The sequence below is a fragment of the Drosophila ananassae genome, chromosome 2L (assembly GCF_017639315.1).
Source record: "Drosophila ananassae strain 14024-0371.13 chromosome 2L, ASM1763931v2, whole genome shotgun sequence".
Taxonomy (NCBI): Eukaryota; Metazoa; Arthropoda; class Insecta; order Diptera; family Drosophilidae; genus Drosophila; species Drosophila ananassae.
Window position 1 is genome coordinate 13999666 of NC_057927.1, and position 27707 is coordinate 14027372.

General features: G+C 47.9%; 4 protein-coding genes across 6 annotated transcripts; 3 read left to right on the top strand and 1 right to left on the bottom strand.

Annotated features, from left to right (window-relative positions):
• The first annotated feature begins 1059 nt into the window (after nt 1-1059).
• On the top strand, nt 1060-3475 carry LOC6501159 (major heat shock 70 kDa protein Ab). Its single transcript, XM_001954629.4, has one exon. It carries the CDS (start codon nt 1346-1348, stop codon nt 3278-3280), a length of 1935 nt encoding a protein of 644 aa, XP_001954665.1. The 5' UTR covers nt 1060-1345; the 3' UTR covers nt 3281-3475.
• Nucleotides 3476-4930: 1455 nt separating this feature from the next.
• On the top strand, nt 4931-7343 carry LOC6501160 (major heat shock 70 kDa protein Ab). Its single transcript, XM_001954630.4, has one exon. The coding sequence runs from the start codon at nt 5216-5218 to the stop codon at nt 7148-7150; it is 1935 nt and encodes a 644-aa protein (XP_001954666.1). The 5' UTR covers nt 4931-5215; the 3' UTR covers nt 7151-7343.
• A 232-nt stretch (nt 7344-7575) lies between these two features.
• Nucleotides 7576-12661, top strand: LOC6501161 (nuclear pore complex protein DDB_G0274915). Its single transcript, XM_001954631.4, has 5 exons — nt 7576-7679; nt 7737-7894; nt 7961-8122; nt 8184-8601; nt 8665-12661. Exons 2-5 carry the CDS (start codon nt 7803-7805, stop codon nt 11935-11937), a joined length of 3945 nt encoding a protein of 1314 aa, XP_001954667.1. The 5' UTR covers nt 7576-7679; nt 7737-7802; the 3' UTR covers nt 11938-12661.
• LOC6499423 (tyrosine-protein kinase CSK) lies at nt 12073-27565 on the bottom strand. 3 transcript variants are annotated; one of them, XM_014910573.3, is made up of 10 exons: nt 23800-23953; nt 20215-21100; nt 15970-16502; nt 15167-15888; nt 14883-15102; nt 14556-14824; nt 14332-14493; nt 14076-14271; nt 13929-14015; nt 12073-13867 (listed from the first exon to the last, which is right to left on the bottom strand). In XM_014910573.3, the coding sequence occupies exons 2-10, from the start codon at nt 20999-21001 to the stop codon at nt 13691-13693; spliced, it is 3153 nt and encodes a 1050-aa protein (XP_014766059.1). In that variant the 5' UTR covers nt 21002-21100; nt 23800-23953; the 3' UTR covers nt 12073-13690. The 3 variants fall into 3 exon arrangements, with proteins under 3 accessions (XP_014766059.1, XP_044570014.1, XP_001954668.2); XM_044714079.1 differs by lacking the exons at nt 20215-21100; nt 23800-23953 and adding an exon at nt 26969-27565; XM_001954632.4 differs by lacking the exon at nt 23800-23953 and having other exon boundaries at nt 15167-15885; nt 20215-21536.
• Nucleotides 27566-27707: the final 142 nt, after the last annotated feature.

Genomic DNA, 27707 nt, shown 5'->3' on the forward strand with positions numbered 1-27707 from the left:
CCGGCTATTTATACCCCGGCTATCTCTTCGCGAACTTTCTTGCTCTCACCTCGAAGGTTCGAGAACTGCGCTCTCGGCGCTTCGAGAGGTTTGTGTGGCAATGGCCACAGAAACAGTATAACAGTATTTTAAGAGAGGGCGGGTTAATGCAGCAATAGAAGTTTCTCGATTTTTCCCCGCCAAACATTCAAACAAAACATATTTCTAGAAATCTGAATATCATATTTTGTTTGTTTTTGCGGACTGGTATAAACACAGCTGTCGTATCAGCAACGACATAGAAGATGGCCCCCCAAAAAGCACTTATGGAGACCCACCTGCGACATGAACTACTACCAGGAAGGCAGAAAGGTGCCGTTGTCCATAGAATATTCCGAGCTGCGAGAAATATTTTCGGGAAATCTTCGAGATAACGTTTATCAAGGTTTTTTTTATAAAATAAACATCCGAAGCTATTAATCTAAATATAACCAGACTTATTACGATTTTTTGAGGTCAGTTTTTGGAAGTTATAGATGGTGGGTTATAGTGATATTAAATATTTAGATCCCCAACCCCAATCCCTTTTTTTAAAACATTTACTTTGTTTTAAATTTTAGGAACCAAACATCATTTAACTGGAATGACCCTATTTTTAATTTCATGTTACATATTTCATACATTTTTTATGAATTTGATGTCTTGCTTTAAGGCTTAATATTAAGAAGTGTCTGACCTCAGCTGGATGAATTCTTAAAGTCCTCCTCTGCTACGATAGCTCAAATAGCCAGTTGTATTTATACCTTGCTGCGAAAACTTTCAAAGCTAAATTGCTTATACTTAGGATTTCCAGAAATATCTTTTGTTGTCGTAGGTTTGAATGTTTGGCGAAGAGAAGTCGAGAAACTGTTTTGCTTTCTCAATTTACCATCAACTGGCACCCACCCTCTCCTAAAATGCTGTTATACCTCATGGTTATAGCCATACGGGCCTCTCGAAGCGCCGAGAGCGCAGTTCTCGAACCTTCGAGGTGAGAGCAAGAAAGTTCGCGAAGAGATAGCCGGGGTATAAATAGCCGGCCGTTTCTCTTCGCTTCAATTCAATTCAATTCAAACAAGCGAACTAAACACATCGCGAAAGCGAAGCAACCAAACCAAGCAAAGCAACTGAGCTGAACAAGCCAACTCAAAGTGAATAAATCGTCAAGATAATCCAACAAGTATCCGAAAGTATCTAGAAGCAAGAAGTTGAACGAGAATTTGAAATTGCAATTTGCAACAGAGGAGGAATCTCCAAACCAGTGCACCGTCAGTACTCTGTCATTCACCAAAGAAGCAAGTAAGCCACAGAAACAAACAGAAACAGAATGCCTGCCATTGGAATCGATCTGGGCACCACGTACTCCTGCGTGGGAGTCTACCAGCACGGAAAGGTGGAGATCATCGCCAACGACCAGGGCAACCGGACCACGCCCAGCTACGTGGCCTTCACAGAATCCGAGCGCCTGATCGGAGACGCCGCCAAGAACCAGGTGGCGATGAATCCCCGGAACACAGTCTTCGACGCCAAGCGCCTGATCGGGCGCAAGTATGACGACCCCAAGATCGCAGAGGACATCAAGCACTGGCCCTTCAAGGTGGTCAGCGATGGGGGAAAGCCAAAGATCGGCGTGGAGTTCAAGGGTGAGCCGAAGCGGTTCGCCCCCGAGGAGATCAGCTCCATGGTGCTGGTCAAGATGAAGGAGACTGCCGAGGCGTACCTGGGCGAGACCGTCAGCGACGCAGTGATCACGGTTCCCGCCTACTTCAACGATTCGCAGCGCCAGGCCACCAAGGACGCCGGCCGCATCGCCGGGCTCAATGTGCTCCGCATCATCAACGAGCCCACTGCCGCAGCCCTGGCCTACGGACTGGACAAGAACCTGAAGGGAGAGCGCAACGTGCTCATCTTCGACTTGGGCGGCGGCACCTTCGATGTCTCCATCCTGACTATCGACGAGGGATCCCTGTTTGAGGTGCGGGCCACTGCCGGAGACACTCACCTGGGCGGCGAGGACTTCGACAACAGGCTGGTCACGCACCTGGCGGAGGAGTTCAAGCGAAAGTTCAAGAAGGACCTGCGCTCCAACCCGCGCGCCTTGAGACGCCTCCGCACAGCTGCCGAGCGGGCCAAGCGCACCCTTTCCTCCAGCACAGAGGCCACCATCGAGATCGACGCGCTGTTCGAGGGCCACGACTTCTACACCAAGGTGAGCCGTGCCCGCTTCGAGGAGCTTTGCGCGGACCTCTTCCGCAACACCCTGCGGCCCGTGGAGAAGGCCCTGACCGACGCCAAGATGGACAAGGGCCAGATCCACGACATCGTCCTCGTGGGAGGCTCCACCCGCATTCCCAAGGTGCAGAGCCTGCTGCAGCAGTTCTTCCACGGCAAGAGCCTGAACCTCTCCATCAACCCTGACGAGGCTGTCGCCTACGGAGCAGCTGTCCAGGCTGCGATCCTCAGTGGCGACCAGACCGGCAAGGTCCAGGACGTGCTGCTGGTGGACGTGGCACCACTCTCGCTAGGAATCGAGACCGCCGGCGGCGTCATGACGAAGCTCATTGAGCGCAACTGCCGCATCCCGTGCAAGCAGACCAAGACCTTCTCCACGTACGCCGACAACCAGCCTGGAGTCTCTATCCAGGTGTACGAGGGCGAGCGCGCGATGACCAAGGACAACAATGCTCTGGGCACCTTCGACCTGTCCGGCATTCCGCCTGCTCCCAGAGGAGTGCCCCAGATCGAGGTCACCTTCGACATGGACGCCAACGGCATACTGAACGTCACCGCCAAGGAGATGAGCACGGGCAAGGCCAAGAACATCACCATCAAGAACGACAAGGGACGGCTGTCGCAGGCCGAGATCGACCGCATGGTGAACGAGGCGGAGAGGTACGCCGACGAGGACGAGAAGCAGCGCCAGCGCATCTCCTCCCGCAACAGCCTGGAGAGCTACGTCTTCAACGTGAAGCAGGCGGTGGAGCAGGCCGGCTCCGACAAGCTAAGCGAGGCCGACAAGTCGTCGGTCCTGGACAAGTGCAACGAGTCCATTCGCTGGCTGGACACCAACACAACCGCCGAGAAGGAGGAGTTCGACCACAAGCTGGAGGAGCTCACCCGCCACTGCTCTCCCATCATGACCAAGATGCACCAGCAATCCGCAGGAGCGGCCGGTGCTCCGGGAGGTCCTGGAGCCGGCTGTGGACAGCAGGCTGGAGGATTTGGTGGATACTCGGGACCCACCGTCGAGGAGGTTGACTAAGCGGTCATATCTTACCAAAAATATGCATTCTCATTATTTTTAAGTTACCCAGACTGATGTGAGTTTTTGGTTTCAACCAACACACAAAATCAAAGTATTGTTCCTGTACATAGATACTTTTAAGTTAGCAACAAATTGATATGTTATTAACTAGAAAATCGAAGAATAAATTATTTATTTTATACTCAAACTGAATCCTACGCTTTTTTCTTCTGAAGTTTTTCTATTTCCATTTGAGTAGACTGTTGGGTCTGTTGTTTTTGCTGGACGGAACTTCTCCGATTCATCTTACCTCAGGGTGGCGCTAGCAAATATCCCACCCAAGCTCCAATCCAGATTTTCAGATTCCAAGATTCCAGATTCCAGCAAAAGAACCCCAACTTTCCTCCACGTAGCTATTTTAAAAGACTCTAAATGGTTATTAGAAAAGAATGACTCAGTAGGGGACCACTGACTTGACCATTTTAAACATGTCTTTGATCTTTTCAAGGTTAAGGTGGCGCAAGATGGATGAAAATGGAGTTCATTGCACAATAAACGATTAATAGTTAGATTCTCCATAATCCAGCATCAAAATCTAAGAACGAAATATTTTTCAGATTTTTTCTCAAATTTCCTGGGGTATCCCCTTCAAAATGTTGAAAAGTGCACGGTGGGGCAGTATGGCCCACTGTGGAAGCTATATCTTGGCCGATTTCCATCCGATTCTGGAGCGGAATACCTTTATCGATTTGTACATCGATTCTCCATAATCCTGCATCAAAATCTAAGAACGAAATGTTTTTCTGATTTTTTCTCAAATTTCCTGGGGGATCCCCTTCAAAATGTTGAAAAGTGCACGGTGGGGCAGTATGGCCCACTGTGGAAGCTATATCTTGGCCAATTTCCATCCGATTCTGGAGCGGAATACCCCTATCGATTTGTAGATCGATTCTCCATAATCCTGCATCAAAATCTAAGAACGAAATGTTTTTCTGATTTTTTCTCAAATTTCCTGGGGGATCTCTTCAAAATGTTGAAAATAGCAATATTGCTATTATTGGGTATATACCCCACTGTGGGGGCTATATCTTGGCCGATTTCCATCCGATTCTGGAGCGGAATACCTTTAACGATTTGTAGATAGATTCTCCATCATTCTGCATTAAAATCTTCGAACAAAATATTTTTCAGATTTTTTCTCAAATTTCCTTGGGGTCCCCTTTAAAATTGACGATGAAAGCAGTGAGGGGCTATTGTGGAGGCTATATCTTCGCCAATAATCATCAGATCTTAAACTATTCTTTTTAATTCGCATTAAAATGTGAAAAATGTGTTGTAAATTGGTGGAATAAATTGTTGGTGGGTCTCCTTTTTTGGTCAAGGTAAGGTTTTGGGGCCTGTCTGCAAAAATATACAAAATTCGATTTTCAGATTTCTAGAAATATCTCTTTTTGGTGTAGGTTTAAATGTTTGGCGGGGAAAAATCGAGAAAATTCTATAGCTGCATTGACGGGAAGCATTAACCCACCCTCTCTTAAAATACTGTTATACTGTTTGTGTGGCCATTACCACACAAACCTCTCGAAGCGCCGAGAGAGCAGTTCTCGAACCTTCGAGGTGAGAGCAAGAAAGTTCGCGAAGAGATAGCCGGGGTATAAATAGCCGGCCGTTTCTCTTCGCTTCAATTCAATTCAATTCAAACAAGCGAACTAAACACATCGCGAAAGCGAAGCAACCAAACCAAGCAAAGCAACTGAGCTGAACAAGCCAACTCAAAGTGAATAAATCGTCAAGATAATCCAACAAGTATCCGAAAGTATCTAGAAGCAAGAAGTTGAACGAGAATTTGAAATTGCAATTTGCAACAGAGGAGGAATCTCCAAACCAGTACACCGTCAGTACTCTGTCATTCACCAAAGAAGCAAGTAAGCCACAGAAACAAACAGAAACAGAATGCCTGCCATTGGAATCGATCTGGGCACCACGTACTCCTGCGTGGGAGTCTACCAGCACGGCAAGGTGGAGATCATCGCCAACGACCAGGGCAACCGGACCACGCCCAGCTACGTGGCCTTCACAGAATCCGAGCGCCTGATCGGAGACGCCGCCAAGAACCAGGTGGCGATGAATCCCCGGAACACAGTCTTCGACGCCAAGCGCCTGATCGGGCGCAAGTACGACGACCCCAAGATCGCAGAGGACATCAAGCACTGGCCCTTCAAGGTGGTCAGCGATGGGGGAAAGCCAAAGATCGGCGTGGAGTTCAAGGGTGAGCCGAAGCGGTTCGCCCCCGAGGAGATCAGCTCCATGGTGCTGGTCAAGATGAAGGAGACTGCCGAGGCGTACCTGGGCGAGACCGTCAGCGACGCAGTGATCACGGTTCCCGCCTACTTCAACGATTCGCAGCGCCAGGCCACCAAGGACGCCGGCCGCATCGCCGGGCTCAATGTGCTCCGCATCATCAACGAGCCCACTGCCGCAGCCCTGGCCTACGGACTGGACAAGAACCTGAAGGGAGAGCGCAACGTGCTCATCTTCGACTTGGGCGGCGGCACCTTCGATGTCTCCATCCTGACTATCGACGAGGGATCCCTGTTTGAGGTGCGGGCCACTGCCGGAGACACTCACCTGGGCGGCGAGGACTTCGACAACAGGCTGGTCACGCACCTGGCGGAGGAGTTCAAGCGAAAGTTCAAGAAGGACCTGCGCTCCAACCCGCGCGCCTTGAGACGCCTCCGCACAGCTGCCGAGCGGGCCAAGCGCACCCTTTCCTCCAGCACAGAGGCCACCATCGAGATCGACGCGCTGTTCGAGGGCCACGACTTCTACACCAAGGTGAGCCGTGCCCGCTTCGAGGAGCTTTGCGCGGACCTCTTCCGCAACACCCTGCAGCCCGTGGAGAAGGCCCTGACCGACGCCAAGATGGACAAGGGCCAGATCCACGACATCGTCCTCGTGGGAGGCTCCACCCGCATTCCCAAGGTGCAGAGCCTGCTGCAGCAGTTCTTCCACGGCAAGAGCCTGAACCTCTCCATCAACCCTGACGAGGCTGTCGCCTACGGAGCAGCTGTCCAGGCTGCGATCCTCAGTGGCGACCAGACCGGCAAGATCCAGGACGTGCTGCTGGTGGACGTGGCACCACTCTCGCTAGGAATCGAGACCGCCGGCGGCGTCATGACGAAGCTCATTGAGCGCAACTGCCGCATCCCGTGCAAGCAGACCAAGACCTTCTCCACGTACGCCGACAACCAGCCTGGAGTCTCTATCCAGGTGTACGAGGGCGAGCGCGCGATGACCAAGGACAACAATGCTCTGGGCACCTTCGACCTGTCCGGCATTCCGCCTGCTCCCAGAGGAGTGCCCCAGATCGAGGTCACCTTCGACATGGACGCCAACGGCATACTGAACGTCACCGCCAAGGAGATGAGCACGGGCAAGGCCAAGAACATCACCATCAAGAACGACAAGGGACGGCTGTCGCAGGCCGAGATCGACCGCATGGTGAACGAGGCGGAGAGGTACGCCGACGAGGACGAGAAGCAGCGCCAGCGCATCTCCTCCCGCAACAGCCTGGAGAGCTACGTCTTCAACGTGAAGCAGGCGGTGGAGCAGGCCGGCTCCGACAAGCTAAGCGAGGCCGACAAGTCGTCGGTCCTGGACAAGTGCAACGAGTCCATTCGCTGGCTGGACACCAACACAACCGCCGAGAAGGAGGAGTTCGACCACAAGCTGGAGGAGCTCACCCGCCACTGCTCTCCCATCATGACCAAGATGCACCAGCAATCCGCAGGAGCGGCCGGTGCTCCGGGAGGTCCTGGAGCCGGCTGTGGACAGCAGGCTGGAGGATTTGGTGGATACTCAGGACCCACCGTCGAGGAGGTTGACTAAGCGTTGACTAAGGAGGTTGACTTACCAAAATATGCATTCTCATTATTTTTAAGTTACCCAGACTGATGTGAGTTTTTGGTTTCAACCAACTCACTAGTTCCTAATAGACTTTAACTTATAAGTTAGCATCAAATTGTTAAAATATTATTTAAAAAATGAAAAATAAATTATTTATTATTTTATTCAACTCAAATCTATTCTATGGCAATTTTAATTCAAAATCAAAGATAGGAATCTAAATATTCAAGTCCTATTTCAATGTTGGTTCATTTTGACCCCGACATGTACAATATTTTGGGTAGGAAAATGGAAAGTTATGTAAAATTTAAAACAGTTTGTAGTGATTTATTAAGTACATATTGAACATTTTTCAAAATTAGGGATATATGGACTTTTTAAAGTTTTCTGTTATAATGTGTGACCAGAGCATGTCGTTGATAGGCTTGCAGCCCTGGTATTCCTGCTGTTATCGATAGGCACAGTATATTTTGGCGCTTCTGTGACGGTTACACTGTTGATATTTCACCAGGTGCATTTCAATATAGTTTAATAAACTACTATTCCACCAATAAAGTATAAAATCTAGTTTCAGAAGCCCCGTCGGGTGTGCATTGTTTCCACTGAAGTACAATCAGTTGAAACCCCTTCAAGTATGGAGCGTCGATTTAGTTTGAGCAACTTCTCGCCCTCGCCGCGTCTCTCGAATCCCATGGCGGATTCCACGCGGCTCGACGCGTCTTCCATGTAAGTGACCCAAAATAGAAAAAATTTAATTAAATTACTAAGATTAAAAACAATTAAATTTCCCAGATCTAGTGGGGTCCCTGCCGCCAGTGGCCTGCCCCTGGGACTGAGTCCTAGACGGCAGAGCAACCTTCTCAACGGCACCCGCACACCAGACAGATCGTTCGCCAACCAGACCAGTGCCAGCATCTCGCGACAAAAACTGAACCTTAGTCAGTTGGATCCCAAGTAAGAGACCCGAAATAAGACATTAAATCTGATCGAATACTTATATTTGAATGCATTTCAGAACCTTTGCCGATGTCCATAGCAGTGGCCTGGCTTCCCGAATAGTTTCTTATCATGACAATAGCCTCGGCGGACGAGGAGGCCTGCAGCGCAGCATGTCCGCCAGCAACCTGTACAACCCTATGCTTAAACCACGAAGGATGCCAGGAGCCCCATTGCCGTACAAGGCGACCGTTCCGGCCCTTTCGATGACTAAAATTGCCCCGCCCGAGAGGAGCTTCTATTCCGGAAATACCCTGCCTAGTCTATTGCGCTCCAACTCACTGGTAGGTGTCGTTCACAAGGCCAGCGAGCAGGAGCAGCTATCCCGGGAGAACCGCCCCATCTTGCATCCCCCGCACCCGCAACACGACAGCGAACCCACCCGAAGCGTGCTGGACGAGCTGAAAGAAATATCGCGAAAACGAATCAACAGTGGCGTAAGTTTAAGGCTGCCGTTTGTGGAGTTGAGAGCCATGAACTTAGGCTTCGCTTGTTTTCAGGAACCGCAGTCGCCGCACGACTTTACGAAGCGGAGTTGCCAGCGGGTAGATTTTGTGGATCATCACAATTTCCATCATCACCAGCAGCAGCATCAGCAGACCCTCAAAAGGCAACGGGAGCTTACTGTGACCGTCCCGCTACGACACCACTCGGTGGCCTTGGCCGCTCCGCCGCCGACATTGCCGCACATCCACTCCAATGGGTCCAATGTCTCGCCCCAACAGTCACCCGAGCAGCTGGCCAAGAGACGGAATTGCAGTTTCAACAATGGCATCGCCTCCTCGTTGAGCTCAAGCCGGCGGCATACCAACAAAAGAAAGCTGTTCGATCTTCGGGAAAGCAGCCACAACCATACCAACGATTCTGTACGCAGCGGGTACTCTCCCGACAACTCCCTCGTCGAGAATGCGGCCAAGGTGCAGCGCAAGGTGGATGGTGCATCCGTGAGCAAAACGCGAAGTATGCCGGTTTCGTCTGCGATTGCTGTGGCGCTTCCACGAACCCAGTCTGTTCCTCCAGTCGTCCAACCTGCCGTCGAGGCTCAGCCGAGGACCACGAAACCGAAGCTCACGCTGTTTAATGCCACGCAGAGTGATAAAGAACAAAAGCCGCAAAAGCTGAAGGACCTCGAAAGCCCGGACGTGGATGCTGGGGAGTATGCGGGCATTCAGTTTGTGAAGCCGAAGCAGCAAAGTTCAGCGCTGGGTGTCAGGAATCCCAATGCCGATCGCACAACAAAGACCAAGCTGGCGATAATGTTGAGTGGCCTGAAGGGTGAACTCTATCAAGGGGAGCCGGACGAACTGGACGCAACATTGCCGAAACCAGCAGCACTGCCAACGCCGATCAAACCCACAGTTGTGGCCCCAACTGTGCCAGCAACGACGACCGAAGCCAAGACGACTGTGTCGCCCATTAAGCCACTTATATTAAGTAATGAACTAATTAAGCCAGCTAATGATACAAGTGCAGCTCCTGCAGTTCCATCTTCCTCTACCACGAGCACAGTGACATCGACACCCAAGCCCGAGAAGACTCCTGCAGTGGCGGAAATCAAGCCAATCTCCAGCCTGACCGCGCCAAGCTCGACTGCAGCTCCAAGTACGACTGTGACTCCAAGCTTGACTGTAGCTCCAAGTTTGACTTCAGCTCCCAGCTCCACCGCAGCTCCCACTCTCACGACTACTTTTGCCAGTCCGAAGCTAACAGATGGAACCCCCAAACCTGCACTTTTTTCATTTGGTGCTACGAGCAGCACTGCTAGCACCACTCCCGTTTCTACTTCAACTCCCGCCTTCACTTTCGGCCAAAAGCCAGCCGGCGGACCTACAGTAGGCGCTGCCACAGCATTTAAACTCGAGACTCCGATGAGTAAAACACTCACAACACCGACGACAAGCAACACAGTTACTCCTTCTACAACTAGCCTGTCCTTTGGAGGACCACCGAAACCAGTAACATCCTCTGCACCATCCCTGAAATTCGGCATGCCTGAACAACCAGCGGCTAGCAGCGCCGCCGGTGCGACTCTGCCGGTCTTTGGGGCTCCTGCACCGGCTTCGTCAGAGCCCTCCTCCGCCAAGGCGCCCTCCGCCACGGTGGCTCCCTTACCCAGCGCAACCTCTGGCCTAGCGGAAGCACCAAAACCCTTTGCGTTTGGCCAGCCTAGCAGCGCCAACAGCGGAGGAATCAGTGGAGGACCAGCTGCCAAGCCGGCTGTCTTCAACTTTGGTGGAAGTACCGCTCAAGTCTCGGCACCAGCAGCTCCACAGCCAACCGATCTGTTTGGAGGCCAGAACAAACCACAAAGCAATACATTTGGTGGAGTTTTCGCCGCGCCGACGGCCGCCAAGCCAGAGCCGGCGAAGCCCGGAATTTTTGGCAGTCAGGACAACAGCTTTGGAAGTGCATTCAAACCATCAGAGCCCATCAAGCCTTTCCCATTCAATGAGACCACACCCGCGGCTGGTGGCCCCAAACCGTCTTCGAATCTCTTTACCTTTGGAGGAGCCACAACACCAGCAAAGCCAGATGCACCAGCTCCCAACCCCTCAACCAATGTGTTTGGCCAACCCAAGTCCCCAGCACCAACACCATTTGCTTTCTCGATGGGATCAAGCGGTAATGCCGAGAAACCAGTATTCGCTTTTGGAGGAGTAGGAGGTGGAGGCGGGGGCGGAGATAGTAGCAAACCCAGTTCTGTTTTCAACTTCGGTGGTGGTGACAAGAGCAACGCGGCTGCAACTCCATCGGCAGTATCTTCAGCTGCCACTTCGACCAGCAACGGCTTTGGGTTCAGCCAAGTACAGAAGCCCGCGACACCAATGTTTGGATCGACATCGACACAGGACAACACCAACTCTCTGGGCGGCTCCAAACCTTTTACATTTGGAGGAGATGCCCAGCAGGCGGCTGGCCCGGCAGCAGGTGGCTTTTCGTTCGCCTCGGTGGCCAAAAAGGCCGAGGAACCGAAGCAAACAAACATATTCGGCAGCTCCGCCAGTGCTAGCAACTCGACCTTTGCCTTTGGAGGAAACAACAGCAACAACCAGGCTGGAGGACCACCGGCTGCGGCGTCTGGAGGCTTCTCCTTTGCGGCAGTGGCCGCTAAGAAGGATAAGCCGGCAGGTACCAACTTGTTTGGAAATCCAGCTGCTGCTACTGCTGGGATGGCAAAGCCAGCTTTCAACTTTGGAGGAGGCAGTGCATCCACACCTCAAGCGGCACCCAGCTTCGGAGGATTTGGAGCTGCCGCCTCACAGGCACCCTCTGCTGCTGCTGCCCCACCAACTGCTCCGGGTCACAACAAACCCTTTGCGTTCGGACAAAGCGCTGCGGGACCGGCTCCCGGCGGCAACCTGTTTGCCAGTGCGGTAGCCGCCGCCCAAAACCAGCCGGCAAAGCCGCCCAGTTTCTCGTTTGGTGGAGCAGCCAATCCACCAGCCAGCAATGCCACCGGCAACGCTCCATTCTCTTTCGGCGGAGCGACAGCTGGCGGCATCGCTTCCCAGCCCAGCAATCAGAGCATGAACACACCGAAGCAGTTTAGTTTCGGCGGCGCCAGCAGCAATCCGGTACAGAGTGCCTTCGGCAGTCCAGCTCCGTCGCCCATTCCCTCGGCCCAGAATGCGGCTGGAGGAGCGTACAACTTTGGCGGCGGTCCCGCCACACCCACTCAGCCGGGCAATGCTGGCGGCATGGGAGTCGGCCAGCCACCCGGCACTCCAGAGAATCGTCTGATACGCAAAGCTACTCGACGCCTGCAGAAATAAGACTACGGACTAGGCCCTTGCCCCACCCAATGTTTAGACCATTATTGTTTCTATAGTTAAATCCCTGTTCCAAGTCTGTGAAGTTGAATAAAATGTGTAAAGTACTAAGGTATGAAAATAAAAACTATTATAATGTAATGCTGTATTCTGTACTTTTATTAAAAGCTTTAGAATCCTCTGCCATCCGTCGTTCAATCCTCACCTCGATCTTCCAGTATCTTCCAGTGTGGGTGTGTCTGTGGTGCAAGGTTGTGTGTGTATTTTTTTTCTCCTCCAGTTTACAATATTAATGTGTTTTGTTTTTTTAAAAAAATAACTTTAAAATTAATGTGTCATGTGTGTGGGTGGTGTGGTGTGGTGTGGTGAGGGGTGTGTGTTTTTTTTAATAAAGTAAACTATAATTAAGTTTTAAAGCAAAGTAGTTGCCGCTCAATCGGGAAATTAAAAATTAAAAAGCATAAATGTACAAGTTTCTTAGGGGGATCATTAAAATAAAATAAGATTTAGGTGTAAGGCTATGGGATACAATTAAGAAATAAATTACAATTTTTCGTTTGCCCTTCATCCAGTAGCTGGCTTGGATTAGAGTACAGTGGGGGAGATTCCTTGTGATAGAGGGCCGGACATTAAATCGAATATTGAACAAAACCACGAACTGCGCGTAATAATTTATATCTTTATGTTATTATTAATCGATTCATATGCTAAATACGTAGTTTACGTGTATTATATGTATAAGTTGTAATTTAATGCATATTTTCACAAGTGTTTCAATTTGAATTTTATATTTTTTTTTTCTCGCTTTTTTTACTTTTTATACTTTTGAGTTTAAGGACACGCGACAAGAGCCGCCTTCGTTTCTTTTTTTTAAAGATTTTTTTTTAGCTTGTATAATATGTAGGTTTTTTGCATAATTTTTGTTTGATTTTCGATAGAAATAAATGTAACTAAATTTAACTAATCCTCTGCTTGATCTCCTCTTATTCCGAACGACTTGTTGGACAAGTTCTACGTGGTCATCCCTCCTAGTTTTGTGCTACAAACAGAAACGGTCAACAGAAAGAGTACATAACTCGAATAAAATATATGCTTTTGTTTTTGCCATTAAAGGGAAATATTCTATAAACAATTAATTTTAGAGAGGACACCCCGTGGGGGGGTGCCGTTCATATGTATGCGTATTCTATAACAAAAAGATACAAAATTGTGGTTGACAGATATAATCCAGGCAGGCTACAGTCCGATACGAGGAGGGAACTAATAAATAGCCAAGTTACAGAGTACACATAACGTAATATTGTGGTAGTTAAAGGTAAGTAGTAGTAGTAGGTAGGCCTACTCAGCTACAGCTGCTCTCTCCGTAGTCCGTAGTCCGTAGTCGGTTCTTGGTTATTTTATTGATTAATTGATAATCGGAAGCTGCCGCAACTCACTAACATTGCTTGATTGTGTCGGGTTTCTTCGCTTAATTTTACAAAACTTACTCCATAAATTATATATGTAAATAAATTGTTGTAAATTAGTTATATATATTCATGTATGTATATAATCGTACGAAAAATTGTTGCGTTCAGTGTTCGGTGTCTTGTCAATTTCAGCTAAGGATCAGATTCTATTCTGTTCTGTTCTGGCTTGGCTTGGCTTGGTCTGAAACTTCCTTTGGCTTCGCTGGCAACTGATCTGAACCCTTATCCTTCTATCCATTCTCTTTTTTTGTTTCCCTTCGCATCTGCGTCCATTGTCCAGTGTCTCCTCACGCTGTGGCATTATTGAGGAGCTGCAGCTTCACCTTGAGCTCCGCGAATGTGGGTCGCTTGGCGGGATTGAGGTCCCAGGCCTGGCGCATCATTTCGTATATCTCAGGTGGACAGCCCTCGGGCGCTTCCATTTTGTAGCCCACCTCGACGTGCTTCACCACATCAGCCAATGGCTGTAATACAAGATTAGATTATAGATTATATCTCTTCTATTTGGAGGCACTCTTTACTCACAATTCTCGGATAAGGCACGCGACCAAAGGAGTAGATTTCCCACAGCAGTATGCCAAAGCTCCACATGTCGGATTTGTTGGAGAAGCGCTGGAAGGACAATTAGTTAGGATAGGAATCAGTCACTACCATTTGAGGGCTACTACTCACCCCATTCTTGAGCGCCTCGGGAGCCGTCCACTTGATGGGCAGCTTGCCCACGTCCAGGTTGTAGCACTCCTCGCGTGCCAAACCAAAATCGGACACCTTGGCCACACAGTCCTCGGAGATGAGGACGTTGCGGGCTGCCAGATCGCGATGCACAACCTTCTTGGCTTCCAGATACTCCATTCCAGAGGCAGTGTCGCTATTGAAACGTATATTTTAACTTAAAATTGTTATTTATTTGAAAATTCATCCCACTTACTAGGCAAAAATGATTTGATCCTTTTTGGTTATGTGCTGTCGTCCGCGAGATCGCAGGTAATCAACCAGTGACCCCTTGCTCATATACTCCGTAACCAAATACAAATGCTTGCTGGTGAAGACGAGGCCAATGAACTTGACCAGGTTGTCGTGCTCCAGAGTTCTGTCGGTACGGGAGGAGTGAGTCAGTTAGAACTGGTAGTATGGAATCTCCTCGTTACTTACGTCATGACCGAGGCTTCGGCCAGAAACTTTTGCACAGCCCCCTCATCCTTCAGCATCTTGACGGCCACCTTTTCGTTGCGCAGTATGCCCAGCATCACATCGCCGAACTCGCCCTTGCCGATGCTCTCCCGCAGCTGCAGTTCCGCCTCCGGGATCACCCAGCCCTTGTCCACAAAGTCTTTGGAGTTGATGCAGAACTCTTGCTTGCCCAGCTTTGGCAAGCACTTGATGAGCTGGGTGCACAATCCATCCGCATCGGCCTCATAGTGCTGCAAAGTAGAAGACCATTGTAATTACAGTTTCTCTTTAAAATGAATGCCATCTTACCGCCACCAACTGGCCAAGATTCTCAAAGTACTCTTCGTCGTCGATGGTCAGCTTGTTCTCCAGATACTTCACCCGGTAGTGCTCGACCTTGGACTGGAAGCAGACGCAGAGCGTGTAATCACCAGGAAAGTTCGTGGACTCACGGACCAGGAACAGCCCATCCTCTCGGGGCTGCAGCAGGTGCTCCGCCTCGTCGCGTGTTATGCTGCCATGGAACCACCTAGAAAATAGATCCCAAGGACATTAATAATCAGCCAATTAATCCAATTATACGGAGCACTTACGGCATGGCATTCAGCTTCACCTCGCACTTGCGCAGCTGTTGGGGCGCCATCGCCGTGGGGGAGAGCGAGGAGTGGTTCATGGCCGTGGTGGAGCCACTCGACCAGGCGGTGCTCCCACTCACTCCACTGCCCCCAGCCCCGCCGTTGATGTCGAAGCTGTGGAGGGAGGTGGACATACCGCCGGTACCACCACTGGCGCCACCCACCGCCACTGGCTGGGTGGCCTGCGTCGGCTGGGCTCCTGTCGTGTGGAGCAGCATATTACTGCCGTGCTGGCTGCTGGTCAGAGCCAGGCTCTTTGGCGGCAGCGCCCGTTCCGAGGCGTGCAACGCCATCTGGGCGGCGTTCAGCGAGGAGGACATCAGTCCGCCCGCTCCCCCCGATCCTCCGCAGTTGGCCAGTAGCTGGAGGTGCTGCTGCTGCTGCTGTTGAGCAACGGCGGCCACTGCAGCAGCGGTTCCTCCCGCCGCCTGTGAACCCGCCGTCTGTACTGATCCGCTAGTGGCAGCTGGCGCGAAGGTGGACAGTATGCTATGTGTCGCCTGCTGCTGCTGCTGTTGTTGTTGTTGTTGTTGTTGCTGTTGTGTCGTCGTCTGCTGTTGCTGTGTCTGGCTGGGGGACTTGGGCGAATGATTGCTGGCGCTGCTGATTAAATTATGACTATTAAGCGCATGCGATGACAAGTGCAGGGCGGCCGCCGTTCCCGCCTGGTTGGGATGCTGCTGCGAAAGGAGAGCAATGTCGGGTCAGTAATTGGACAAATGAATAGAGGGCTAGTGGCTAGTGGCCACTGGGTCACCTACCACATTGTTGTCGCGATGGTGGTGGTGGTGCGGAGGTATGCTCGGCGGCACAATGTGTGGCTGCGACTGGCTGAGCTGCTGCTGGTGCAGCAGAACTGCTCCGATCGCCGAGCCAGCTGCTGCAGTGCCTCCAGCGCCGAGAACCGCATTCGGTTGGGGGGCTGGGCGCTTATTGTGCCGCAGGGGGGCGGTGGGTGGCATTTGGTGGCCGGTGGTCTGGAGGAACCATGGATCGCCGGCAGTGCTGCCCGTTGATGAGCCAGCTGCCACCGTCACCGAGGGCTGCGAGAAGCCGCGATGGTGCCCGACGACCGTTGTTTGTCCGTTCTGGGTGGCGGTCGCGTGGCTGTTCATCGTGGGCGGGTCTTCTTTGGGTGGTCGGGCCGCCGGAAGGGTCTGCTTCCGTACCGGTCCCTGCTTGATCTCGACGGTGATGAGGTCACCCTCGCCAGACGCCTTTCTAGCGAGTGGCTGCTGCTGTTTCTCCTTCTCCCTTGGCTTCCTCTCTTCCCTCCTCGGCAGGGCCTCCTCGTCTGCAAGAATCGGAATGAAGGGAAAGTTTAGTGCTTTGTGATGATGTTATAGGCCGAAATAATGGCAACAATCCCAGCCCTCTAATCTAATCACACTTTCCGCTCTATCAGACACACATTTATTCGCATTGGCACTTTTATCTCTGATTATTATAATGATTGTGGGGGTAGAGGGTAGTCTTTTATTAAGAATTCGGAGGAATATCTATCTATCTGGTCCTAGTCTTATCTGCTATTAGCTAATAAGTGAGATACAATGTTTCATTTGCAAATCCCTATCAATTCTACCTCTATATAGTAGTAGTATATAGTATATAGTATATAGTATAGAATAGCATAGTAGCTAGCTTAGTATCAATCTAGCATATATCTTTGTAGAGTATAAAATACATGGTTATAGTATGGTAGTATAGTATATAGTAGTTTTTATAGTATCTAGTATAGTATAGTGTATAGTAACTTATACTTTACTATCTTTAGTACTATCTATAGTCTCTATAAAGTAGAGCTCATCTATCTATATCTAACTACAATATAATAGTAGAATCTATAGAATCTATACCATAGCCCTATACTATAGTCTACCCTAAAGTAAGTAAGTAATTTAGGGTATAACTCTATATCTTAACTTTATAGATAAAGTTCCAACTAAGTAGAACTTTTAATTACAACTATAAGTTAGTCCATTTATTATTTGTTATAAATTATAATACCTTTTAGGCATATCTTTCGATTAAATGTCTCTCTTTTAAGGCTTTAAACTACAAACCCACTTGATCACTTGACCCTCGACCCGTGACTTTTGATTAATCTCCTACACTACCTTAGATAGTTCGGGCTTTTCTCTCCAGATTGATTCGAGGCCACTCACAAGTTAATTCAATCAGGCGAGTCAGCCCAGTCAGTGGCGTTTGAATGCCAAAATAACTGCGATTGCATAAGCCACTACCCGGGGACTACTCGGGGATGCGCAATGCTAATTGTTGGTCAACACTCGGCACACCGTGCCGTGAGTGACTCAAATGGACACAAATGGCATGCTAATCGGGTGATGCGATCGGGTCGCCAAATGTAAAACATTTGCATGTGACGGGCATAATTAAATCCGTTTATTGCGCACTTTCGGAGCTACTGTTTTGGCCTGGACAGGGCATTGAGTTCGGGATGAGTCTTAAGTCTTTGCACGAATACCTTCCCATTAAACCTTTACTTTTCGGCCATGTGCCTCATCACTTCAGTTGTAATTGCTCGGGTTCTGGAACTTCCACTCCTCGAGCAACTTTATTTCTTAATTTTATGCTAATTTCATTGGCGAATCTCGCTCGCCGGGCGGAAACGCTTTTTGCATATTAATTCTCACTCTTGTCACCGGATTTATCGTGGGAGTGAGTGCCAGGTCAGCTCGAAGCTCGAAACTCGAAGCTCCCTCTACCCCCAGAGACCGCTCTTCTAAATTGGTTTAGCATGACTCTCAAAATCCCATCCGTCAGTCAGTCGGTTACCGGTAACGCTACAGTTACAGTCACAGTCATCAGCATAAAGCAAGAGCTTCCTGGAGCTGAGAGTCGGCTCTTTGAAGTCACACCCGCAGACAATAGGAGCAGCGACTACCAGAGCTCATTGTTTCCACTACAATGTGGCTTTCAGGGTAGCTGGAACTTCTGTGCACTGGTCTGTGCACTGAGAGAATGGAATAGTAATCTCCAGATATTTGTATTTGGTTATTATAGACTATTTAATGTCTAATAACCTTAAAAGAGACTTGGCAATCTCCTGAAACATATTCCAGATGCCCCACTTGTAGATCTGTCAGTGTGCCTCGGTAGTCACTTCCGGAAGATCCTCCTCCACCTCTTTCGAATACCCGCTGACCTTGACTTCTTTCAGAATCTAACTTGGAGCAGTTTTTTTTGTTCCCAGTATCTTGGTTTCTCGCTCAAGTGAGTCAGAGAAGAGTTGTTTGGATGGGAGTGACTCGTTCAGCGGCTGATTACTCAACGATTGGTGACAGGCCAGTCAGTTGCTTCTCAGATATTGATACTTACAACCCGCTGCTGAAAGCCGCTTGCCAGGGAGTTGCAGACAGACAGACAGACAGACAGGTGTGGCAAGACCTGTAGTACCTGCTATCTGTGGCAATGTAAACAACATACCACCACCACCACTCGGCTTGCAACAAACACTAATAATTAATAGTATTTTGGCCAATAAAGTACATTTTTGGCCGCAGTTGGCAATAGAAGCGGCACAGAAGCGAGACGAACAAAAACATTCGCTGGCTGGCTGCCCGAGTCTATAGCTTCCAAAAGGCAAACAACACGCTCCCCAAACGTAAATCAATCGCTCTCGCTTGGCCTGAGAGGTTGAGATTCTGAAACATTCAAAGTCCAATAACCATTAAAAATTACAAAAAGTATCTGCCGGACATCGGTCGTAAAGTGGAGTGATTCACAGTCGCAGTTGACAGTTCAACGCACACACTGTGCAGGGGGCGCATGTACTTTTCCAATGCACTGTACTGCGACTGTAGGTGTGGGTGTGAGTGTTCTGTTCCAAGTGCGCAGTAATCCCCGACTGGCGTGATGAGGTAATGCCACTAATTAGCCAACGAACCACCGGAACACGACAAATATTTATAATTATTTAATAAATAATTGAGAAATAAATTTAGAAGTAAACTAGTAGGTTCTGCTCCCACTGGGAGCCATCTCCATGTCATCACCACGAAGAACATCCCACCTCCCGGCGGACTCTGGAGAAGTAGAACCCGAAGTTCAACACCTATAGAGGTAACAAGTACGTGAGAATCTTTTGTATTGCTTCCTTATGTTGTGAGTTGGTGCAGAACCGCAGAGGGAACAAAGGAAAAAAAAAGTGTTCCAAGACCGGAGATGAGAATACTCTACCCTTGAAGTCTTGAGATTAAGAAAAAATAATGAAATACTTAAAGACTACTGAGTAAAGTCGAACTGTAGCCTAATTTCTGGACAAATAAACAAGAAAAAGCAAAGAAAAAGTCAAGGGAATCGAGTCAGTCAACACCATTTCGGCAGAAAGTCAGTCCTGGCCCATTGTCTCTTGGCCAGAAAGCCAGAAAAGAAAGGTAACCTTAGTCAGTTTAGTCAGTCAGCCGCCAAAAGGGAGTCAGTTCCAGCTCCAGCTCCAGCTTGGGAGCCCAAACAAAAGCCATGAATGGAACGCGAGCGAGGCGCCCGTGAATGGCGTGCGAGGCCTGAAATTTGCATATCTTGGCTGTTGCATGCACCTCTGGCTGGCACTTCGCGGGGCGATGAGCAGCAGGAAGGAAGACCGCAAGCAGGAAGAAGGAAGCCAACCGACACAGACACCTTGCACTTCGGTTGGAAACTACAACACATGTCAGCTACTAATTACAGGGTTAGTTGGGACTCAAGGGTGGTGGCTTTGGAGCAGATCCCTTCTCCTAATCTCTTAACCAACCCAAGCAGTTGTAGTTGTAAGCTCCCTTGCAGACATAATCCAATACCCAGGCCCAATGCCGTGAAATCTAATCTGCAGTTTCGTAAATCGGGAGCAGGGCCATGTTGATGACTGCTCACAGTGCCTGAGATATGTATTTGGAAGAGCTACTAGCCACCCACCATGGCTTTTGAAACCGAAGTACACTAGTTCCCAGTCTTAGTTCCTAAAAATAGTGATAGAATAGCTCAGATTTCTCGCTTCAAGTACTAACCAATCCACTCCTCCGTGGTGGCAATGATCGGAAGGGAGCGGGACGAGTCCTGGCCAATGTCCTTGACTTTATCTTTGGTCTGCTGCTGCTGCTGCTGCTCCGGCTTGGTTCTGGCCACATGGAACTTCCGCTGGGCACTGCGCAGGAAGTTCAACAGCCGGGCATCGATCGGCTGGACAGAGTCGCCTTTGGTTGGTGGGGAAGAGGACTTGGACTTGGTCGGGGAGAGAGAGCTCCGACCCTGGGACGGAGCATACTTGTCGCAGAAGTAGAACTCCCGGCGCCGGGGAGGGGCGTAGGCGGCACTCAGACTGCTGCACAGTAGGATGGGCTTCCGGCGTGCCCTCGAGATCACCTGCCCGCCGCTATGGGTGGCATGGGTGGCGGCCTCCTTGTGGGTCACACTGCTGGCACTTCGCGTCAATCCCGATCCAGTTCCAGTTCCAGATCCTGAGCCAGAGCCCTCCCTGCTCTGTTTGCACCAGTAGATGTCCTTGCTGCCGAAGTAGTACCGCCGCCTGGTGTCCTGCAGCCCAGCTCCGCGATGGCTCCTGCCCGCTGACCTGTTCGAGCGCTTCCCGGCACTGGAGGCGGTGGTCTGACTGCCGCTGCTGGTCTGCGAGTTGTCGCTCTCGTTGTTCGATCCCGAGGACTCTGACTTCAGAGCCCGCTCCGAGGAGGCATCGCCTGCTGCTGCAGATCCTGGGCCACCGGGCGCCGAGGGCATGAGGTACGAGTTGGACTGGATGAAGACTCCATCGCAGGTTATTTTAATTGTGGTCACCATGTCGGACCCGGATGCCGAAGCATTGCGATTAGCACTTTTTTTTTATCGAATTTTTAGAGTTCTTGGAGTCTAAGAGGTTCTGTAGCACTAAGATGGGGTCTGTTGGCGCAAGGGAGTGTGGTGGGAGATTAGAGGAGTCATAACTCTCTTCAAGTTGAAACCCATGACTAGTTGTAGATCCTCTACGATTCCTAATAGCTTCCCCAATGACTTCTCAAGGAACTGTAGCTCGGGCAGTGTCTAGAGTATAGAAACCTCCCATTCCAGTACCCAGTAGCTGTCTAATACCAGCTCTCCCCTTCAATTGAACTGAAATCGAGGCTAATGCCTGCCCGGCAAATTGTTTTCGTAAAAAAAAAGAGAGAATAATACTAATTAGGGTTCTGTAAGCGCTTCGATTTGGTCCCAGGCAGTGTCCAACTACCACAATGGAACTCAAATGAAAAGTTTCTAAAGAGAGACCAGTCCAGGGAGTGGAGGTTCTACCTCTGCTTTACAATCATTTTTTATTTATTTGTTATTTATTTATTTTTTTTGGCATTTCTTGGCAAGCCAATTGGCCACATTAACGGTTCGCCTGCCGGGGCTCAGGGCTTACAGAAACTGACGACAATGGGTTGTCAGGAGGGCGGTCTGGCGGACGGGCTTGCTCCACAAACGGCTTAAAGTGCGGACTGACTGACTGGCTGCTTCTCTGGGTTGGGAAAACACGAACCAGAAGCCTGCCATGAATTGAATTGGAACTGGAGAGTGGCGAGTGGGGGGCCACATACATACATATATTGTGCAAATAATTTGGGCGTGGGAACTCGGAGATAGCGAGAGCTATTGTCTTGCAAGACAGGTGGCAGTTGTTGGGAAAGTCAGCCAGGTAGTTGTTTTTAAAAGAATAATGTGTGTTTTGGCTTCAAAAATAACTAAATCCTAAGTATTTCTTGACCTGCGACTCCCAGAAACCCTCGCCGATCTTCACTTTCTTCTTAAAATAGAAGAAAATGGAAGCTTCCTGGTTAAATGTCAGCCACTCGCTTAATTAACTATTCAAATAAGCCAGAATCGGGCACGTGGAAAGTGATTTCTTATCACTCGATGACCCACAAAGAGGGGCATGGCCTAAAGAGTGGGAAAGCTGGTAAGCAGAAGCGCGCCCAAAAGACAAAAAAACCAATTAAATAAAACAATAACAGAATTATGTATGACACAACGAGTTTTGTGATGAAAAGCAAGAGCTATTCGCCTCTTCTTGGCCATCAAAATAAAAGACATGGTGGCCAAGACAAAGTGGCCAATAAGAAGAGACAATGGGCAAGTCTCTCGGATATCCTCGGGACATTTATAGTTATATAAATGGCATACCTTTTGGCCTACACCTGTTGCCTCCACAGTTAGTGAAAGTTTCCCCCCTGCCATTACTTTTCAACAAAAAAGATCATTTAACTTTTAAGTTTAAAGTATAAACTATTGTCTTGGCCAAGTATACTCTGGCTAATTAATAATTAAGCTTTGCAATTACTTTAACACGCATCTGAGAGGCTTCATTGAGGAATGAGAAATGCGCCATTGGGTTTTGGGCCTGGCTTATGGAAGAGAGAAGATGGCTCGGACTGGGACTTGGTCTCGAGCGTGTGCAGTGAATGGCAAATTGAATAAGTGGCTGGAAAACACATAGAGCCCCTCCTCTACAGAGCCAACAAAAAACATCAAAAAATTGTTTCACGCGTCTGCAGTTGAAGTTTAATGCAGTTTCTTTTTTTAGTTTTTTTTTAGTTTATTTTTTTGTCCACTTTCACTGAGACTCTGACTCTGACTCTGACTTGAGCTCGTAACTGGCTTTCAGGATGGATGTTTCGTGGATTTGTTTCCCAGTGGAAGTCATAGGCCCAGTCGCGTTGGCGAAAAACTAGTTACAGTTTAAGGCCCCGGTTTCCAACGATTAGAGCGGCGATGACTAATGCGCTGGAAAATTGAAAATGGCTTTTCGCCGCTAGACCAGCCAGACACTCAGCCTCTAGACCAGTACTTTTAAGCCTATTTTTTGTCAAAGTCGAGTGCCTGCACGTCGCTGAAATTAGCGTGCAAATCAATTGTTTTTTTTTTTCTAAGCTTTAAGGCTCTAAGACGAGTGATTCATGCAATCATGAGTTAGATTCGGATTGCGGATCGGATTAAAATAGAGTTTATAGAGGGGGAATTGGTAGATTGGCAGAGAAATGCCAGTAATGGGAAAAGAGGGACCTGAGAAAACAATTAGCACTCTTTGATTGAAGTTGGATGGAAGGCTGGGAGACTGGCAGTCTGGGGGAAAACCTGGCCAAGGCACTTTCATTTGGAGACTTTCCAGCGACCATCTTCGGGCGTACACAGAGAGAAATAGACACACAGGTTAGAGGATATACCAGCCATGATTTTGAATCATAATTAACCTTTAATAAGCGCCTGCCTTGGGCAATTTTGAATCAAAAACAGACACAGATACACTCCAATCTGACCCGAACTCCAACCCGTAATTCAACAAAGGTCATTGCGCCATCAGAGCCCCACCGACAACAGATTTTGGCCAAAAAAGAGCTATCCAGCCGCACAGGAAGCTCTGGCGCAGTCTTTCTCCGGCTTTTGTTTCACTTTCTTCGCTCCCCTGGTTACATGCCAGTCTTCTGCAGACATGTTAGCATAAATCACTTGTGTAATTAATTAATACAACAGCCATCGGAGCCATCGGATTGAAAAATTCGCGAATTACGACACTAGCTAGGGCTTTGTGTTGGCACTGAATGGATTATAGCCGCCGCTTTGCATACCGTCATATCGGGTCTATTGTTATTAAACATATTATGCCAAAAATATGGACAATTGCAATCGATTTTCGACCAAAGACACGCGATGCGCTCAAAATCAAATACGAAACTGCTCTGCGCCTGCGTGGCGACCGCGCGCTTCGCCTGCCACTTTGGCTTTACCTTCATTTTCACCTCTACTTATGCTTTTTGTCAACTCTTTAGCCCCCCGATCTCTTTGGCTCTCTCTTGGTGAGAGACTTTTATTAGACTTTATCCTTACTCTTTGTTCGATTTGCCGAACCGCTCTCTCCCACCAACTAAAACTAAATGGGAGAGTGACTCCCCAGAGCTTAAGAGAGAGAGAGAGCTCTGGCAAGCGATATTACTGTTAGAGATAGCCCACCTGCTGCACCGGATTCGCCGATTTTGGTTCGATTTTCGAAGCTCTATCTCGTAGCAATTAATAGTCTCCAAGTAAATAAAATCAAAACATGTGTTGGGCAACTCATTAAGCCAATTTTGGTGTTTCAGGCTGGTGGTTGTGGTCGGGCTTTTGGCCTGGCTTTTAGTTTGGCTTTGGCCTGTCCAAAAGTAAGTCAAGATGCGGTTTTTTATTTCAAGATATAGTCGGTTAATACGAGTTTAGTAAAGAGAAATTTAATAAAAATATTTTATTTATTTATAAGATATGGTGTTTATTAAAAAAATATACATTTGTTTCTTTCTCTTTCTCTTTATTATTCCTAAAAAAATTACTTAATTTTATAAAAAATATCTTAAAAACAAAACTTAATAATAGTTACTGTTAGTAATTCTCTTTTTAGGCTATAAAACTATGATTTTTATGTAATAATCCTATTAATTCTTTTAAATAATCTATAAATATAATATCTTTCACCTATACTATTTTTTTTGTGTAGTGTCTTGAGAGAATCCTAGTCCTGCTTGATTTTAGAGATTTTAGAGCTCTGTCCCTCAGATCCCGGTCGGTCTCTGCTCTGGTCTAATTGCAGCTGCCGGCTTTAATAATTAATGCCCCATTGTTAATCCCCCTTCCCCCTACTCCAATGACATTTTTTTCTGCCTGAATATGAGAAGCTCCTACTGGTTAGTTGCCTGAAAAAATGCAGACTTTGAAATGTTTATTGTTTTTTTTAGCATCCAGCAGATGCAGATACAGATGCAGTAGTAGTTTCAGATACAGATGCAGTAGCAGTTGCACAGTTCGTGATTTTATGCGATTTTTTCTGCCACATTTCTTTCTCTTTTTTTTTTTTTGTTTTTTGCATATTTGAAGAGCAATTAGCAACCAACACTGCCCCCACATTTTTTCTTTCATTTTTCCACTCATTTAGCGATAAACTGCGAATAGAGAAAAGCAGGAAGACTATCATCCTGACGTCATAGGCACTGCACTTCATATACTTATCCCCACTGTTCCATCCTACTGGCCAGATCCAAGCGAGGGATACAAATTCTAAAAATACTCCTCCTCCGAGCGCCAAATATTCAAAACGAAAGCAAACAAACAAGCAGAAAATAATCGCAAACTATGCAATAGATATACAAGAAATGGCAAAATATTCCCCACACGGCAGATTCCAGATAGCGGCAGAGCAGAAGATACAAAAGATATAGTATCTTATAGGTAGATATGGTGATATTAGTGGGGAAGATAGGAGGAAGTGAGGTTCTTGTGGGAGTAGTTTTTTGAGGAATTTAAGATGTTCAGAGATTGAAATACTTTAATTTTTTTATGTTTTAAGGCTCTACTCTTGTGGTTTTTAGTTAATATTATTACCTTTTCATATTTCTAGTATCAAGAGTAGCCTGATTTTTGCAATATTCTCTAGTTTATAGTATGGAATTGTATAGTATAGTTTGTGGTGTAAACCCCCCATTCCCTTTAGAAAAAATTACAATTTTAAATTCCAATTAGCATTCCAGCACAGTGGGCATGTTGGGGCCTAATTAGCTCGACTAACAACTGACCAGATCGGCTACTATATACCTCTAGCCACGAGAGATCGGTGGAACTACCCACTCGATGTGATGCGAAAAGTTCACGCAATACTGACCTCACATTCACACACATAAAGATACAAAGATACTCGCACGGATATACAGATACAGGTTGAAAGATACAGCTACGCAGTACAACGCCCACGCATGCTGCAATACAGTAAGAGAGAAAGAGAGAGATAGAGAGACGAGGGGGTGGTGGTGGGAGGTGGGCGAAAAGGGAGCTTTGTGGCGCCTACGTGTGACGTCAGCTTACTACGACGACGCAGAAACTGGCCAAAAACCGAAACAGAAACCGAAAAACAAGAGCCACGAACGGAAATTCACGCTTCGGTTATTGCCTTTAATTACTACTGTACGCATTGGTCATTCATGGCCCGATTGTTGTATATATAGTATATAGCTGGAGGAGTAGAGCGGGACGAAGGGGGGAGGGAGGCTTCCTATTCAAACAACAAAAACAATAATAACAACAAGGGAGAGAAGCAAAAATATTTCGCGCCGTTGGGAGCAGTAGAGTTGAAAAACGTGTTTTTGTTTTGACTTTGTTTCTTATTGTTGTTGTGGTTTTTGTTATTGGTGGAACTGAAATGCGTAGTTTTTGTATTTTTTTGTATGTTTTTTATTAGCGCGTTTTTCGCTTTCGTTGGACAGCCCACCTAGTTGACCTCAGACAACAGCATTAAAATGATAATACATCGCGAAGAGGCTGCTGCTGCTGCTGCTGCTGCTGCAACTTTGCCCCAAAAAACACACACTTTTGGGAGCAGCAGATTTTTTGCCAATTTTTTGATGGCTTGCTTGTGTGTTTGTCTTTATAATTATCATGATGAGGCAAAAACATTTATGCAATAAACGAATGGCGATTATGAAAGGGTGTTTGCCCATTGCCAGTCACTACCACTACTACTATTTGCAAAGCAAATTCCTAAGCCGAAAGTTACTTTGTTTTGTTTGCCAATAAGATGGGCGTACTATCGTATCCTTTTTTTTCGCAATCTTTCACACTCACACACACAAACACACTCTCGCACACACAAGCAGTACATATATTAAGGAAGCAGACAGCGCGACGCTGCAAAAAGGGCGTTGGGCGGAGTCCTTGAAAAAAAAACAGCCATCCACATCCGTCTCTTATCAGCTATCACGAAAATACAGTTATGCTCACCTGATATTTACTCTGTTTCTTTTTTTTTTACTGTTATTCTCGAATGTTGTTATTTTTCCTCTAGTTGTTGTTTTTGTTGCCTAACATTCCAATCTGACGCTGTCCCTTGCTCTGCTGCTGCGGCTGCTTCTGCTTCTAGTGATGCGTCTGCTGACGTCGCTGCTGGCGCGTCAAGTCTTCAGCAGCCACATGCACATGTCATTTGATTTTTATAATGCATATAGAACACGGAGTGTAATATATTTATAAACATTTGCACCACCTTTTCGATATGGTGGTGCCCACACTCTCACACGTACACCGAAACACTTGCACAAGCACTCACACACGCAATCAAATACCAACAACTGGCTGCTTCTACTCCTGCTGCTGCTGCTGCTAGATTTCTGGAATGATGCATATCCGCACTTGCATCCGATTCAGTTTAGCCCGTTCATGGCGTCTAGCGTTTAGCAGGTGTCCCTGTGGTTCGGCTATCGCTCCGTAGCACAGACGATTTAATTTAAACAAAAAATATAAAAAGCAGAGCAAGATGGCCGCTCGCTAGCCCGCGGTAGTGTTGTTGAGTGTCGGAATGGGAGCTGTGTAACAATGATGGCACTATCGATAGTCTCGATAACGATTAGTATTGCCATTTTTTTATCTGATACTTTTCAAAAACAATATTTTTTAAACCTTTTTTAAAATTTGTTGGTTGTTTTGATGGAATTTCAAGAATATGATCACTTGTGCCAATAAT

Coding starts and splice junctions, on each gene's coding strand:
- LOC6501159 (XM_001954629.4), top strand. CDS start 1,346: ATGCCTGCCATTGGAATCGATCTGGGCACCACGTACTCCTGCGTGGGA.
- LOC6501160 (XM_001954630.4), top strand. CDS start 5,216: ATGCCTGCCATTGGAATCGATCTGGGCACCACGTACTCCTGCGTGGGA.
- LOC6501161 (XM_001954631.4), top strand. CDS start 7,803: ATGGAGCGTCGATTTAGTTTGAGCAACTTCTCGCCCTCGCCGCGTCTC. Junction 8,123..8,183: donor CTTAGTCAGTTGGATCCCAA/GTAAGAGACCCG, acceptor AATGCATTTCAG/AACCTTTGCCGATGTCCATA. Junction 8,602..8,664: donor GAAAACGAATCAACAGTGGC/GTAAGTTTAAGG, acceptor GCTTGTTTTCAG/GAACCGCAGTCGCCGCACGA.
- LOC6499423 (XM_014910573.3), bottom strand. CDS start 21,001: ATGGTGACCACAATTAAAATAACCTGCGATGGAGTCTTCATCCAGTCC. Junction 15,103..15,166: donor GTGAAGCTGAATGCCATGCC/GTAAGTGCTCCG, acceptor TCTATTTTCTAG/GTGGTTCCATGGCAGCATAA. Junction 14,016..14,075: donor CCGAGGCGCTCAAGAATGGG/GTGAGTAGTAGC, acceptor TTGTCCTTCCAG/CGCTTCTCCAACAAATCCGA.